The sequence below is a fragment of the Diplotaxodon limnothrissa genome, linkage group LG1 (assembly GCF_057381915.1).
Source record: "Diplotaxodon limnothrissa isolate DT_005_m linkage group LG1, D_limnothrissa_male_GT1.1, whole genome shotgun sequence".
NCBI classification, from domain to species: domain Eukaryota; kingdom Metazoa; phylum Chordata; class Actinopteri; order Cichliformes; family Cichlidae; genus Diplotaxodon; species Diplotaxodon limnothrissa.
The window spans coordinates 34,989,605-35,007,070 of NC_140596.1; the positions used below are offsets into that span (position 1 = coordinate 34,989,605).

The 17,466-nt window shown below is 39.9% G+C and overlaps 1 protein-coding gene across 1 annotated transcript in view; it reads right to left on the reverse strand.

The window, feature by feature from the left end:
* LOC146640102 (protein kinase C-binding protein NELL1-like) overlaps positions 1–17,466 on the reverse strand; it is a 313,384-nt gene that overhangs the window by 187,389 nt on the left and 108,529 nt on the right. Inside the window, exons 5-7 of the mRNA XM_085350021.1 lie at positions 12,528–12,624; positions 2,498–2,570; positions 1,858–1,940 (exon numbers count right to left, since the gene is read on the reverse strand). Of these exons, the coding sequence (XP_085206147.1) occupies positions 1,858–1,940; positions 2,498–2,570; positions 12,528–12,624 (253 nt within the window). The remainder of the gene's footprint in view (positions 1–1,857; positions 1,941–2,497; positions 2,571–12,527; positions 12,625–17,466) is intronic.

Here is a 17,466-nt window from a genome sequence, read left to right on the forward strand (position 1 = left end):
GGCTGCACTCATGTGAAGTAGGAGGTACCGGTGGGGTAATGTTCTTCATCTCATCCTTATTTACGCCGAAAATGACTCTACAGCTCAACCACCCACCAAGATGTCTTTGTTTCATCCACTCTCACCTTATATCACTCACTCATGCAGTGCGCATGCACTCATGCAGTGCGCACGCACACACAAGCACACGTTCATACGCATTCATTTATGCAGATGTTCAGTCTTAGAAATGGGTCATGCTTTGTAATTTAACTTTGTAATTTCAACATGTTGTCGCCTCTTGGCCAGGACTCCCTTGAAAAAGAGGTTTTTAAATCTCAATGGGACTTTTCCTGGTTAAATAAAGGTTAATAATAATAATAATTTGGCTCTAAGCTTGAATGCATGCTGCCTGGTAACCTCTGATTGTACCAGTGCAGTCATCATTTCATGACACCTTTATGAACCCTGGTTCGCATGTCCGTTATGTGTGTGAAAAACCTAATATCAAACCTAATAGAAAACCTTTATACTGCTTAAACAGTTAGCTACTACTGAAAACAGTAAAGGTGTGGCATAGTGTGAGGCCTTTGTCCAGGGTGTAAAACACCAAGAGAAAGAACAGTACATTGGAAAGCAATAAATAAAGATCATTATCAAAATCATAATCTCATAGCTTCCAATGATTGCTACTGGTCAAAAAACACTGCCAGTGCTGCTGCCCTCAGCCTCCAAGCAGATTCACCTGTGGTATTATTTGATAATACTAGGTGATTTTCAGAAAAGTTGACCTCTGATGATTTTGAGACTGAAACTCGTATGGTATAAATTTGAAAATCCTAGGTGACATCTTTCTCGATTTATCGTGTTCATAAGATTTTCAAAAAACGTGACCAACATTTGAACATGTCAGAGATTTTAGGAGATGCACTAATGGCATCAGTTTGAAAATCCTACAGCACCTTGTTCTCAAGATATTGTATTCATAAACTTGGTGGCATGGTCATGTGGTGCTAAGCATAACAAGAAAGATCTGGGTTAGGTATTTGATGACTTTGCTGGTTTCTCTTTTAAAGGTGCACATTTTATAAACACTTCACTGTCATTTTTTTGACCAAATCTAAATTTTGTTTAGACGCTGAACATTTGATAAGTGGGATTAACTTTGTCCCTATGAGGTTTACCATCAACGTTTTTACTCTATAAACAAGTAATTTGCATGACCAAGGAGCTTTAACAAAGTGGGTGCATTCACATTTATTTCTATTGTTGTGGAGTAATTGTATTCAAAGTGAAAACTGTAAAAACAGAACGACCATTTGGGACAAAGTAACTGTCTGTTTTCTGTTTCCCTTCCCGTGCACGTTATTATCTTTTGTATTTTTCTTTTTAAAAACTACTTTGATTCATGCTCACAATAATAAGAGGCAGAATAATCATATTTTCTAAAGACAGATTATGGTTTCTTTTTTTTTCCCCTAACAATAACTTATTCTTTACTGGGCACCGTGTTGTTGAAATTAAACAAAAACGAGACGCTGACTTCAGAAGAGACAGAACAATGTGCTTCAGTGGAAGCGGCAACAAAATCAAAGGGGCTGGATTTCTCCAGCTGCACTGAAGAAGGAAGTTATTTATTCATTTTCATTTATTTTTTATTTACATGTCAGATTGCAACTTGAAAAAGGTATTAGTTGGTACCTTATTTAAGCCTTTAAGACATGGTTGCCAGCATTTTGCAAATTGGCTGTTTCTTTTATCTGAAAAACCTCCCTTTACTGTGGTGGTACACCATACTGTACATTCTCCTAGGGTTCTAATTCTCTTGTGACTCAGTTATAGCAGTTTTCTGCGTGGGAGGTTATTCTTTGCTCGTACCTTCAAGGTCATCTTAGCCAGTAGTTCCTGAAGGTCCATGATGCCTTGCACCAGGCTCAGAAAATCACTGCAGGTGGGACAGGCTCAAGGGATGAACAGCAAGCACCAAAACAAAGAAGAGACAAAGAAAAGAAAAGCAACAGGAAAGCATTTAAATAGGAGATTAACAGAGGAGAAGACAGAAGTCATTAGAATGACTACATTTATTTGGCCACAGCTCACCCAACAGTAAACAAAAGGGAAGCTTTACATAGCTGTAGACTCTTTGTCTTAGGATTGAGCCTGTTGTTAGTATCAGCAATAAAGCACCCAGGTGTGATTGCCTTATTGATCAAGTGACAGAGACAGTAGTGCAGCGGTGGCCCTGTATCTTAATCTGTTTTTTGACAGTAAACAGATGGAGGAGCCAAAGAGAGAGGCTGCACTGAATCTGATATACAGCACAATAAAGCCACGTTGCCAGAGCAGAGGAAGGAGACAAAAATGGAGAGAGGTTTTACCCGAGGAGACAGAGCCTTTCAAAGCTTTCCATAGAGGTGACCACCAGCTGACAATAGCACACACTAATAAAACTAAAGTTTTTTTTTCTATCATGTTGTTAATACTCAATACTATGCATGAATTTAATCACGGTACTTACTACGGTTAAGGTTTGGACACTGTGTGATGTAGCCGTTGGGAGCAAAAATCAGCTTCACATCCTGAATAATGCCCTGGCAACAGAGAGGGAGGGTGAAGTGAAAAGAGAAAAGGAGACAATATAAATAAAGACATATTCATTTCTATCTCCACAATCACACTCTTGGGCTTGACTAGTGTAGCTTTCACGATTTAGACTTAGAAATAAACTCTAATTATCAGTGGGCCTTAATGCAAACCCCGTCACTGTATGAAACATGCCCCTATAGCCCTCTTCCCCTCCCAGCTATCTTCTGCTTAGCTGCCAGTGTTGTGTCAAAATTAATGTTTCTGTGTGTTTTTTTATGTGAAATATTGGTAAACAGAGTCATTCTACCCTTGTGACAGGAATGTTGATTGTGGCTTAGAATGACTTTTCATCATTCAAGGGAGATGGGTTTGACATATGTTTCACAGATTACAGGCCAACAAGTTATTTACAACAGTTTAAACACAGCCTTTGGCAAATCCCGGTACAGGAGATTTAAACAGCAGGTGGGTGTGGCTTCTTTGCTCATGGCTAGAGCGGCGTGCCTGAGACGACCATATAAGGACACTACTGACACCATACAGACCCAAGAGTTGAAAAAATGGTCTGAAACAGAGCACCTAAAGCAGTAAAACGCTTCAGCTTCTGACTCCTAGATAGCTTGCTCATACACTGACTTCTTCATTTCAGACATCATTCACCATTATGATGACACATGTGCGATAGAAAATGAGGAAGACCATAATGGATCCCATTTGAGCACATTAATGTGCTCACAAAGAAAAAAAGTACTGCTGTTTAGCAGATACATGTTTGATATTCACTATCGTCAATTACTACTAAAAACAAACAAAAAGAAAAAAAAGTAAATTTGGTCAATAAATAAAATAAATCCATTTAAAACTGTCAGTTATTTAGACTTTTCACTCAAAGCTCACACATGCGGCTCATGAACATCAGTTGGCTAGGCAGAGAAATTGAGCTGGAAAGGATATGCACCAGATTAAGGTGATTAAGGACAGAGATGAAGAGATGATGTGTTAATAAGTGAAGAGAGTGTGCTGAGAAGATGGAAGGACTACTTTGAGGACCTGATGAAGGATCAGTAATCAGGACATGAGGGCTATGATCAGGATGAAGATGTCTAGGAAAAGGGCGATGGACTTTTTCACAAGATTGTTTAATATAATTTTGAAAAGTGAGACTATACCTGAGAAATGAGAGATGATCTGCTGCAAACTCACAAATACTCTTTACAGATTCACCAATATTGTGACTCAGAGTCTAATAAATGTTGAACTAGGGCTACGTCCACAATGAGACTGCGTTTTCCCTGAGGAAAAAAGCAGCGTTTTGAAAACGCTCTCACAAACCCATACATTTCAAAACGGAGCTGTCCCATAGCAGTGTGGTCACTCGAAAACGCAGACTTTCTAAAACGATGACGCATGTGATGCAGTCATGTGACCAATTAAACAAAGATAGCGGAGGGCATTATACAGAAGTTGTTTTGATTGCTCTCACTTTTGACAGCCCTAAAAAAGATTAATATCTGTTTGTACATGCTCCAGATAGCTTTTCTTCAAATTCTTAAGTCTCACTCGCTTTTGCACATGTGCAGAACTGGAACGTGAGTGTTTTTGGCCGTTTTGTGGGCGCACAACTCTGTGAAAAAGACTGAAAATGCTAGTGTGGATGCGGAGCGTTTTCAGACGAAAACGCCGTTTTCAAATCTATCCGGGCTAGTGTGGACGTAGCCTAGGTTTCACAATGGTTCACCTGAAACCTTGGCTGATTGTGACCTACACCCATTTTCACACCTTTGCTCGTGTGATTAGGCTCAATAGGATCAATAGGGGGTCCATGACCCTCTTGGGGACACTCCCACAGGGCTTAAAATCTGGGACTCTCCACCAATTGCTCTTAGAACTGAAGAAGCTTCTCAGATGAGAGGTGAAACATCTTCAAGAAACCTAGAGAAGTCCAGATGCTTTTCTTTCCAAGCTCTTTAGAATACCAAGGAAGAATTTCTACTTTATAGGAAAGGAAAGATATCTGCTTACTAATAACAAAAGGGTCTGTATTCTCATTCTATTGTTTCCAAGTCTCCACTTGGAAACAATAGATTCATTCCACACCTGAATCAAAGAGGACAGAGAGCTTTCTTGTTTGAAAGTGCAATGTTAGAAACTATGTAGAATCAGCATTCAACTACAGACAGCAATTTAAAAAGAAGTTTGGAACTGACTGCTGAAGAACCAGTGTCTACTATTTCAGAAATGGTCAGAATTCACAAGCGCAGCTGTTTAAAAACTAACTCTTGTACTTTACTTACAGCATCAGTTTTAACTGAACTAGAGTAAAAGCCACACACAGGCAGTAGTATATGGCTTATGACTGAAAGTTCTCTCTTTTAAAAGACTGGCTGTCAATCACTCTGAATGACAGGCTATCTCTAGAGGTGGACGACTGGTAAATAGAGGCTTCATGATGACCACAAGGAACAATCTTGGAAAAAAGGCACCATCTCTAATGGAAAACCGAACTAGTGGCACGCAGGTTTGCCCACACATACACGCACCACAGGGGGTAATATACTCTCTCCATTCCTTCGAAGCGGTGCCTGATAACACATGCTGGAAGAACATTAGAATTCTATACCGCAAGCACAATCTGCATCGTCCTCTCTGCTATTTGTGTGTGTCAAATCTATTTACAGTGCATTTGGTCTGGCCTTGTGATGCAAGCAACACCTGCCTTTATTTCACAGAAAGAGAGAGGGAGCCTCTAGGCAAACAGGATTGCAGCACAGACTGAGGATACACACACGTGCGTACACACACACACACACTTTCTCTCACACATACGGGTGGTGTGGGCAGTGGATGGTGAAGAAAAGATTGTCAGTGTCACATCGAATGGAAATGAAGGTGTAGATCACAGATGCCTGTCCCAGTGGTGTAATACAGCAGCTCTGACCGCACATCACTGTCAGTGATCAGTGAGCAATTTGAACAGAGGTCATAAAAACTCCCCTCTCTCTCTAAAACATACACGTATACAGTACATATGTTGCACTGTCAAACTTTGTGTCTGTGAACCACACTCTCAGTCTTGCAGTATGAGAGCATCACACAGCTGTATTTTAAGCTGCATACAGTATAGGACAGTGACACCTTTCTCTGTTTTTTATCTATGCACATTGGATTTGAAATGAATAAGAGGGCGACTTAGCGGTACAGCGGTTGACCTCTTGTCTGGGCATAATTCCCCGTGTTTGCAGGCGTGCTAGCAATAACTAATGACTGCAACCTGATTCACGCAAGTGAGCGCATGAGTGTTTGTGTCTCAGCCCTTGATGGACTTTTACCCAGTGTCAGCTGGGATGCCCTAGGCTTCTGAATGGCCTGCTGGTCACTGATTACAAATGCAGACATATTGAAAAGAGCTACAGTAATTAAACACTGATGGTAATTTTTTCCACTTCACTAAATGGCTGAGTTAACAGTTTGTTAGGACTAAATTACCTTCATGATTTATCAGGACAAACGCTATTAATATTTCGATTCAAAACTGAGGTAAAGACGAGTGCACATCAGACTGTGTGCTTTCAGCTTGAAAACATTGTCAAAATCGCATCAACAATGTTAATGAACAAGACGATACCACTGAGATATAGATATTTGCAGTGGAGTTTTCTTTGATACAATGTAACATTGAGAATAAAAGATTTTAATAAACAGAAAATAGAAAAGAAAATACTCTCTCGAAAATTTTTCCAGCCTGTGACCTGCTTTAAATGTGTGAAGACTGGCCTGAGCTGATTCCAGACTGTAGGACTTAATTAGTATTTCAGTCTGGCCCTGAGTACAGACTAGAGTTCCTACGCTGTTCATCTGATGTGAATATTAACATCTTTCGAATAAAGCTGAAAACTGTCAGTTCAGCCGCATTGAAGTCAGTGTGCTTCACTATAGAGAGAAAGCAATTAAAAACTACAGTTAAGTTTGGTAATTTTTCTAAAGTATCACCTGTTCAATTATATTTGGTCCATTGAATTAAAAAAGGGGTAATTTCTCAATTTGGGTATAAAACTGTCCTCTAAAATACTGTTAAACCAAGGCAGGGAGTCCCCAGGTCAAGCTCATACTCGTTCTGTGCCTGTAACTTAAATGCTTTTGCAAATAATTTCAAATGTACAAATGTACTAAAAACATGCACAAACAATATGGCTCGATCAGCATGCCCAAATAATTAAAGATGGCACACATAGACACTGTGTGTGTGTGTGTGTGTGTGTGTGTGTGTGTGTGTGTGTGTGTGTGTGTGCGCGCGTGAGTTTTCTGCATTCCTGAGAAACCAGTGGCTTTCCTCAAAGTGATGCAACCTATGGGCACCTTTAAGCTTTGGTTGGCCTTTGGGATTTGGATTCAAGGGAAGGATTGATTTAAAGTTTGGTTCTGACTAAGGATGGGGAAAAGGAATGAATATGGCTGATGAAAGTGGTGCTCATCCAGGTATGGAAGTATTTGTGTCTATGTGTCTATTCAACAATTACTGCTATGAAATTACAGTGGAGAAAATAATTATTTGATCCCCTGCTCAATTTGTAAGTTTGTTCAATTCCAAAGAAATGAACAGTCTCTAATTTTTATAGTAGTTTTATTTTAAACAGAAAGAGCCAGTATATCAACCAAAAACTCCAGAAAAGACACATTACATAAAAGTGATGAACCGATTTGCATGTCATTGAGTGAAATAACTATTTTATATGCAAGAAAAATATGACTTAGTTCTTGGCAAGCACAGCGGTAAGATGGTTTTTGTAGTTGGTCATGAGGTTTGCACACATCTTATGAGGGATTTTTGGCCCACTCCTTTTTACTGAAACTCTCTAAATCCTTTAGGTTTACTGGCTGCTGCTTGTCATTCATGTCATTCATGACCCATCTTCAGTGTTCTGGCTGAGGGAAGGAGGTTGTCTTCAAAGATTTTACAGTACATGGCCGCTGTCCACTTGCTCCTCAATTAGAAGTCATTCTGTAGCAGAAAAACAGCCCCAAAGTACAATATTTCCACCTCCATGCTTGACTGTGTGGTTTGTGTTCTTTGGGTAATACCCAGCATTTATCTTCCTCCAAACATGGCGTTCTTGGGGACTGTGGTCCGAACTGCCTTCAGATCATTAACACGCTCCTCCTGTATAGTTTTGTCCCATAATCTTTCATGGAGCTGTAAACTGAGGGCAATCGGTGGCCATTTCTTTCATCCCTGGATAATCCCTCTGACAGCTGTCACTTTCTCCCCAAGCTTCTTGCTGATGGTCTTACAGCCATTCCAGCCTGGTGTAGCTCTACAATCTTGTCCCTGACTACCTTTCATAGCTCTTTGGTCTTGCCTACAGTAGTGAAGATGTGGAAATGGAAGAAATTGATCCTGTAGACATGTGTGCTTTATATAGGAGTTGAGATACAGATCTGCAATTGACTGTCATTGATTGAGATTACAATCAGTCAGTCAAACAATCTGTGGGAGCTAAAATTCTAGCTGGGTTATAGAGTATCAAATACTTATTTCACTCAGTGACGCCCTCAAGGCCAGGTTGGCCAAAGCTTTGCCTGCAGGCAGCACTGACAGACGTTTATTATCCTGGAAGAGATTTTATTCAGCAGTACTTTTTCCTCCCTTTGATCATGCACAACATGACATTTCCGTGTTCTAGCGGGGTCTGAAGGTCATCAAATGTTATTAACTGTGTTTGTATCGACCTATCAAAAGGGCATAAAGGAACAGTAAAAACTTTGACCCCCATATGCAGACTTGAGAGACAGCTCATTACACCCTGCTGTAATGCCACACATAGGCAAGTAAACAGTGGATTGTTCTGTTTTTGAGCAAAAAACCCAACAACCCACATACACACACATGAACCTCTTATGCTGTGAGCACACACAATTTCTTCAGCTTCAGTTTCAAACAATGATGTTTGAAAAGTTTACTTAGCTGTAAAAGTCGTCCAATTGCATGGAAAATTATTTTGCACTAGAACCTAATGGGAGCCCTCCTGATAAACACACTCTGTGACATATCAAGGACGTTAACCTGAATTTAAGCACATAGAATCGTGTTTTAAGAGTTGAGAATTTATTTTATGCGCTTATGGTAAGGAAACTTTAGAAATGAATAATGGCAGAGTCTTATTTATCTGTCCAGCAACTAGTATTGAAAAAATACAAATGATTCATACACTGATATAAAAATCTGTAAACCCTAAACCCTACTCTTAAACTATGAACAAGGGAATGCAGAGCAACTACAAGGAAAATATAGAGGATTTTTTTAAAGTTCAGCTCTTCAAAAAATTCAAATTTATTCCAAAATGTGCAAATTTCCCATTCATCCCAAGAGTTTCTTTTCCATTTTCCATTATAAAGTAGGCTGAATTAACCCCAGCCTGTATTGTATTATTACTGTATTACCACTGATACTGGGTTGAAGAGAGCGAACATATCAAAGGATAAAATGGTAATGTTTGAGTGATGCACTGAAAAAGATGAGGTGCGTGAAGAAAAGATAAAGAAAGTAATTTAAACAACCGGGCAACAGAGGACAAAGTGAGACGCAGGTAAGGTAAAGGAGACGTTGACTCCTGAAACTTCACACTGCCTTATGTAATGCATTCAGTCTTTCCATCATTGTCCATACTAGATTCATTATTGTCCTGTAGTGCATGAAACATAGAGCGTTTCACAAAAGCAGCGGTTCCAAACGAGCTTGCGGAGTCCCTGAGGAGTCAGCATCCTTGGCACAATGGATTCTAGATAAAGATAATTTATTACAGTTGCTCCCTCAGATGGAGAGGTTCCCTGGAGGAGGAGTGTTGAGAGGATGAAGAGCATCCCAAGCTACTGCAAGGGCTCAATATGCTTTATTTAAAGGCCTAGTTAGCCCATCTTATCATTATCCCATTCCCGCACACTGAATGCGATAGATTACAGCTGCTGCTTTATTTCACCCCCTATCTCTATCTGCAGTGTTACTTCTATAGCTCTTGGCTATTTTTCTCTTCCCTTCACCTCGCCTCTTTATTTATTTTTTTTCCTCTCCCCTTTCCCAACAAACCCTTCTCAGCTTTAGACATGAGGAGACCTAAGTTTATCCTCTCGTCTTTAGCAGGTTAAAGGAAGGAGCAATAGGGAGTGTGTGAGGAGAATAGCAAACAAGTTGGACAATGCCACATTTTCAAACTTTCTACATTCTCTTTGTGCACAGATTAAACTAATGACTTAGAGGTACCAATGGTGTATTGTTGGAGGCATGCTGTGTCCCTGTGCTTTAAATACAGTTATATAAATATTAACCCTTTAAGACCTACCATAGAACCAAGTCCGCCAGAGCTTATATTATATTTTTACATGCTGTAGTGCCATTTTTGGGAGCATTTCAAGTTGCTATACATCAATACAACCATTATAGCCCAAATCTTTAACAAAATGTTTGCATTAAGTGCATAGTAATTACATAAATTGCAAAAAAAGTGCAATAAACTACACAAAAATTGAAAATCATTTTTGTTTTTTTTAACATATATTTCTAGTTAGAGAAATTTAAGAGGCTTATCCCTCAAAAATGTAAATACAAAAAAGTTGCACAAAATAGTTTCCTACCACAGTATCTTTATTTTGAGTGTCTTCATAGTTTTATTTTTGAAATACACCAATTTTTATATACTGCAGGAAAAACAAAAATAAAAATTATAATGCAAATTTGCAAAATAACAGCATATGCATCAAAATAAACTATTTCCAGCAGTCCTAAGCATCCCAGAAACGACACAGAAAGTCATAAAGTCAAACATAACTTTTAAAAAAACCAGTATAGGCTCATGAGGCCCTGATGGTAAAAAACTACGTTTCCGCAAAATGACGCCACTTCTGGTTTCGGCCAGGTCATGGCGGACATGTGATAGTTCTCGCTGATGGACGTAGGAAGTGTTACAAACAGCTGATCGGATCGGCAAAGCGTGTTTCTGGAATATTATTTTTTTGTTGCTGCAAGTGCTTTTTATGCAGTTTTTGTAAAGCTATACGTGGAAGGAAACCGTGACCTAGGCATAAGATGTAAGTACAACTCCGGTTTCATATGCAAAAAAAATTATTGCGCTAGCTTACGTGGTTGTAGTGCTACCGGGATTTAAAAATAGTTACGCAAAACGGAGCGTGCCCGCTCCCACCGGCTTTAAAGGGTTAAAGACTGGGGAATAAAAAAAACAACAGCTTACAACTGGTATATTTAACCACATTTTCTTTTCCAACAACACAATCAAAGGAACAATAATTAAAAAGAAAAGGAGAAGTAGACAATGTTTAAATGTAAGTAGGTAACTCGCCTCCTTTAGCAGGACCTTGGATGCTAATTGGAACACAAACCATTGTTACGATTTCAGAGGTTGCTTTATGAGCAACATGTGACCTGTATGCATGCAGGCAGCGAAAAATATACAAGTGCGTCTCACAGACAGGATCCAAATTCTCCTACATTTCTATGTAAGCCTGGAAGTAATCATACAGCTGGACATCTATAAGTAATAACAGTAAAATAAAGAACGCATCTCTTTATTATTTTAAAACCGCAAAACGCATTTGCAGCAATGACCGTGTTAATTCTCTCAGACTAAAGGACACTTTTGAGCTGGATCCCTCACAGGAATTGCCTTCCGTTGACCTGCCCGGCTTGTACAAAACTACATAAACTATTGTTCATCTGCTAAAAATATGGCTGCACCTCAAGTTTCCAGCTAAAACGCTGCATACTAAGTAGCACTGTGATAGTGGGAAAGATAGCAAAAGAATTCAGGGGAAGAGTCATCAGTCGAGAGGGGTTTTCTAAGCGTGAAATTGTGGCTACACTGAAGTGTTCAAAGAGAGCAGCACAGGAAGCTAAGGATTCTTGACTTCATAAGAAGCTCTTTGGAACAACATGAACAAAAAAAAAGTTGTAGCAGTATGAGTTGAATGTGTCAATTCCATGCAATCAAAAAAGAAAACAGGGTTTTGAATTGTTCATCTAATATTATCAGCTGCAATATAAAAAATAACAGCACTACATTTTCAAGAAAAGGTGAATAGCATCTGGAGGTCTCAGACATCTGAACGTCACTTTTCCTGTAACAACTAATGATGTGAACAGGAGGGGAAACGTGCAGCTCTAAATAACCTTTATCATGCACAAAGCAGCAGGTCACTGATACAATGAGCTACTGCACTTGTCAGACACGATCTCTCATCTTAACTTTGTGTCAATCTGAAGGGAGAACTTCCTCATTCCCTCAGTCTCTTCACACAAGCTTTCGCTCTTCCACACTCTGTCTTGGCTGCTGACAAACACTTTTTAGTGCTCCCTGCACATGGAAGGCACCGAGCTGACTGCAGGTAGGGAACTGCCTGATGGGGCTCTGTCTTTCAAGACCAGAGTCTTTGACTAAAAGAAGGAGTTCCTTGAAGTGTCGATGCAAGAAGGGATGAAGGAGGTAAACGGAGAAGGAATGGTGCTCATGTGCAGCAGCGATAGTGTCAAAGCATGAAGAGGAGACATAAATCACACCACAAAAGGGCCTATTGGCTAATCAGTGTTACAAAGACAAAAAAGGCCCATTGATTGCATGACGGGTGGGCAGTAGAGGTAGGAATATCAAGGGAATGTGCATGTCCTTGTGATTCCCTGCCATGTCTGCTCCCTGCTGCGAATGCATGCAGAAGCTGGAGAAAACAAGCACAGATTAAAAATCGACATCATTGTGATGGGCTTGGAAACAAGGGAGGAAAAGCTCAAGCTGCGCTTTTTGCAGCTCCTCTGTAAGCCCTCCATACTTTACTCTTGCATCTTACAGCGGGCGTTCTTCCCCCACACAACCTACTGTAAATCTGCCCAATTACACCTGGCAATGTTGAATGTGAAACATGCTAAGGTGCATAAAGTCTGCATATTATCTGTGGAGTCTTACCTTAAACAGACCATGCCTGTGGCTATGCTGGCCAAGCCACACTCCACTGCCTGGGGTGAGCTCCATCTGGGGAGGGTCTATCACCCGCTCATAAATTCTGCAAAAAAACAGGAAAAAAAAGACGAAGAAAAAAGCAATTATGATTTGATAACAACACAGATACAGAAAGGTTTCTCTTTTTGTGCTGGCCTGGAACGAGGTACTGATCCAACGCAACTGAATAGAAAAGTAAATCCGACAGAATATGTGTCCCTGCTCCTTCCCATACACCCCCTTCCTTTCATAGAAAGCAGACAGTGTAAAGCAACGGCTGCTCTCCTCAAGCATGACAGCAAGTCTCGCCCAACGGTTCTCAAACACGGCATTGATATCAGGACCTGGAATGTAGGCTGGATTAACCGCCCGACTCCTGACACAGACACAAACAGGCTTTGGCATTATCAAAGCAAACATCCTCAGTGTCATTCGGCACCATTTATTCCTTCCAGTAAGGTGGGCTTACAGATGCCAGTGGGCTGCAATGGGCCTCTTTGAGGATGTCAGAGAATAATTTGACAGCTTTTCCTTCCTCTTTCTCACAACAGGAGCCAATATGAGTAGAAAGCTGATTTCTTTATTGTGTTCTGTCTCAAATCTCATACTTCCATACTTAGACTTGCAGTTATGACTTCATACTTCAGTTCACATAGACAAGTGTGGGTGGCTACATGTAGCAATGGTTCCAGTTAATTTTTTTAGCGGGCAATGGAGTATCGGTCAAATTTTAAAACAACAAACATCAGCATTGATGGCGACGCTAACACTACCCTACCGAAAACAGTGGCAGTACACCAGCACTACTTACTAAGTATCCAAACTGACGCACCTTTGAACTTTCCTGGATGTTAGCCCACAGAGTTTACTGAAAGTAGTAACAATTTTGCTTTCTTTTAGGACCATATATTACAAAACAACACTTCTGTTTAGCACAATGCTAGCAAATCGTGGCTACGACAGCTTCTTGTGAAAAAAATAAAATAAAACATAAAATAAAATAAAAACCTAACATAGTGGGTAGATTAGCATTCATTGATTTTGTTAAATATATGTTGTGACATGAACACGTATTTTGTTTTTTCCATGCTGGGGTAAAAGTGGTGCAGTATCTCAAGGCTATTTTTACCATAAGTGTTTGATTTCCCACCTGCAGGGCAAGATGTTGCCGCAATACAGAATGTAGAGGTTATGTGATCATACCTTTTTTTCCCCCTCAACCCAGCCTTTTCCCAAAATCCAACCTTGCTGTTTTTGTCTTCCCTCACCTTTTCCTATCAACAGCTCAGCAGCAATCAACACTGGGAGTTTCACACAAGGAACACTGGAGAACAGCAATGCCAATTAGAACAGTGATGTGCTTCCGGGTGTATTAGCAGTCTGGCTGCTGATTGTCACAGGACATATATTAGTTAGCATAGGGTAAAGTGTGATTAATGGTGCACGTCTCTCGCCAGGATTTCATGAAAACGGGTAAAGTTTTGTAGTCAAGCGCACAAAACACTTTATCAGTGAATAATTGCAGTGACTGTGTTTCTATATATTTATATATATTTACCATGGTGCAGGGCTCGCAAAATTTCAAAATCCCTGGTAGCCCTTCGGGCAGGGACTCTTCAGTTTTTGGTAGCCCAAAATAAATTTAAGTAGCCCGAATAAAAAAGAGAGCAATTTTTTGATTGATGTTTTGTTTCCTTTACAATATTATACATTAAAGTATAATATTGTAACAGAAACAAAACATTAATCAAAAAATTGTTGAAACACTAATTACAACATTGTATAAAAATTACAATCATCAACTCAAATACTTGGTTCTAATTGAACAGAAATTTCTATGAACTTGTAAGAACTGTGTAGGACATGAATCAGTCTTTGTCAGATCCTGAATTTGAAATTTCCACTGAAGTCATTGGTAAGAGACAAGTGGAACCAAGATCGAGGCCATTTGCTTTTTGAAGTTTGCAAAGACTGCTAAATTGTGCCAGTGGTAGTTCACTCTTTGCAACATAGTACGATGTTCTAAACAGATTTTTCAGGTTTATTTTTAGTATGTTATTTGCAATCGGTGTTTGTTCTGGGAAAGATATTGCAGACTGAGCAATAATGCATTTCTTGCATTTCTCATGGGTTCTAATGGGGGCCTTTCTTAAAATTACTGGTCCCAGTAACAAAGGGGCTTGTCGACTCAGAAATCGAGAGAAAACCAACAACACACCCGGCAGAACATTATGTTATTTACACGGGTGCACAAAAGTGGTCCGCATGTGCGCATTCGCTGTCAAAATAAAAGACGCGCACCAGATAAGAAGTTGCAACGCGCGTTTGCGTCCAGTTAAAAGGCACTGTTTTGTCCACTAGAGTGGGATTTTCACGGCACATTCTGCACCACATCTCTGTGCGTTCATCATTTGTTTGAAGCCAGCTCACCTCCTGCAACCACTTTTCCGAGAATACGCGCTTCTTTTGTGGTTCGGACTCCTTCTGACATTTCTTTGGAGGTGGAGGAACATCACAGTAATTGCTTAAAGGAGCTTCTTCGACATCTTTAAGAGTTCTAAACAAATGTCTGTCCTCCTCCAGAAAATCTTACGTACGCAAACATGCGTTGTAACTTCTTATCTTGTGCCCGTTTTTTATTTTGACAGCGAATGCGCACCTGCGGACCACTTATGTGCAGCCCTGGTTATTTAGCTCATCATATTGCAGCCACAGAGAATTCTTTTGTCCATGAAACCATAAAGCTGCACTTTCTTTTTGCCTTATAGTCTGATTTGTCATAACTTTTCCGTTTTGTGGTCACTTCTTCACCCTGACCTGTCTTATTTGGCTGAGCAGAACTAAAATATATATCCTGCTGCTTTTACACAGGCACTCACATAACGCTCAGCGATTCTCTGCGCGATCAACCTCTCACATGTTTAAGCTTGCTGCGGGAGATTTCACTTGTCATGTTTGCATAGTAAGCTATCGATTGATGAGACGATGTCAGAGGAATTGGTGCGTAAATGATAGTCACTCACCAATCAGTGCTGTCGCTCTCAATACACAGTTCGCGCGACTGCAAAGTGAAAGCAAAAAACAAGCGCAAATTCTGGCTCACCGATGCCAATGACATAATTACGCAGCTACATTTCCCAAAGAATGCAAAAGCATTGACATATATTTTTCCTTCCTATGATAGCCCGAAGGGCAGGGCAGAGATAGATTTTGGTAGAGAAACCCCCCCCAGAAAATCAGACAAAGTTTAGCAATAAATGGAAAAGGTCTTACATAGTGCTTTTCTACTTTACTTGAGCACTTTATACAGTTTATACAAAGTGCCTCATTTCCCCATTTACCCTTTCTCTACATCTAAGTCATTTCTATCTAGCATTCACACTCCACTGGATGCACCAGAAAGCAATTTGGGGTTCAATAGCTTGCCCAAGGATACTTGCACACTGGAGCAGTCAGTAAGATTAGCAGATGAGCTGCTATACCTCCTAAGCCACAGCCATAACAGGACCCCCTTCTAATTGTAGTTGCTGCTATGAGTCGTAACAGGTCTCCATTGGAGCCATCTCACCACTTGGAGCCATAACCAGTAAAAATGTAACATAGCTCCAGTTAACCTTTATCATTGTCTGTCTATACATCACCAAGAATTAAAATAAGAAAGAGTCACATATAGACATAGAAGAAAGAGTCAGGCAGCTGTGGAATCACTCGGTATCATTCATGGTAATGGAGTGGCTGAGGTGAAGAGAAAATTCTGAAATGTGGAAAGTACCACCTTATGGCCTGCTGGAAGTGTGGAAGCACCGTATGGCAGGCTGTATATATGGCTGTATATATCTACGTCGTACCGCAAAGCACATAGTTTGTTGACAGTCAATTTCAATAAGCTGCCAGACCGCCTCATTTTCAACAATTTACTGACTGAACTGAATAAAGTACATGTAATCTTGGGCAGTCAGGATTTCAGCAATACTGGTTTACTGCATCCAAAGTTCATATTCAATACTGATAAAAGTAAATATAAAGAAATATTAAGCCTCAAAGGCTAAGAAAAAGCCACGTCTGTCTGCCTTCACAATCTCAATAAAGCAAAAAAAAAAAAAGAAAAAAGGTCTGACAGCCTTCGTAGCTTTACTTCAAAAGAACAGTCTCAATCACAGCCATCACTTTTGCTTCGCCAATATCTGCCAACCACACTAAACTCCAGACCACTTTCAATTTTCCACTATTTGAGCCTGAGACATTTTCTGTCATGTTTGTGTCTTTCTTCTGGCAGAGAGATGAAGTCCGAAATTGGGAGTTAATGTCCCTTTTGAATCACTTGACTCACCATGGGACATAATTCTCAAAGCTCTCAGTTTATCCCCTGCCAAAAGCACAAGCTGGGAAATGCCAAGTCACTGAAGGCGGGTGGCAGATTACTGGTGACTGTTGCAGGCAACTAAAAAAGAAAAAAGAAAAAAAAAAACTGCAAAACGTTCCCAGTGTGTATGCGTAACCTAGATTGGGTTTCAGGGTGCTTATCATATTATAGTCCAGTGAGCTCACGAAACCTGATTTTTCTTTTTAAAACAACCAAGAGAAAACAGCTTTCATAACAAACGTGTTCAGACTGAAAATGTGTTTTCTAGGTGATCATATATCTACATGTTTGTTTTGCACTTCCAATTGTACCCATAAATGAGTCTACTGCTGGTGCGAATAGATTTTCACTTTTGTTGGAATCTCAACCATTTCATGTTGTACTTTTTACCCGATCTTTTTTTTTCAAAGAATAGAGCCAGAATCTTTTGATCAAGCTGCATTCCTGATGGTTGTAGATGGTGTTTGTAGCACCAGTCACACCAGGAGAATCTTTATAAATTTAGGCACTGTAAGACTTTGTTGAGTCTTTGTTCATAAAACT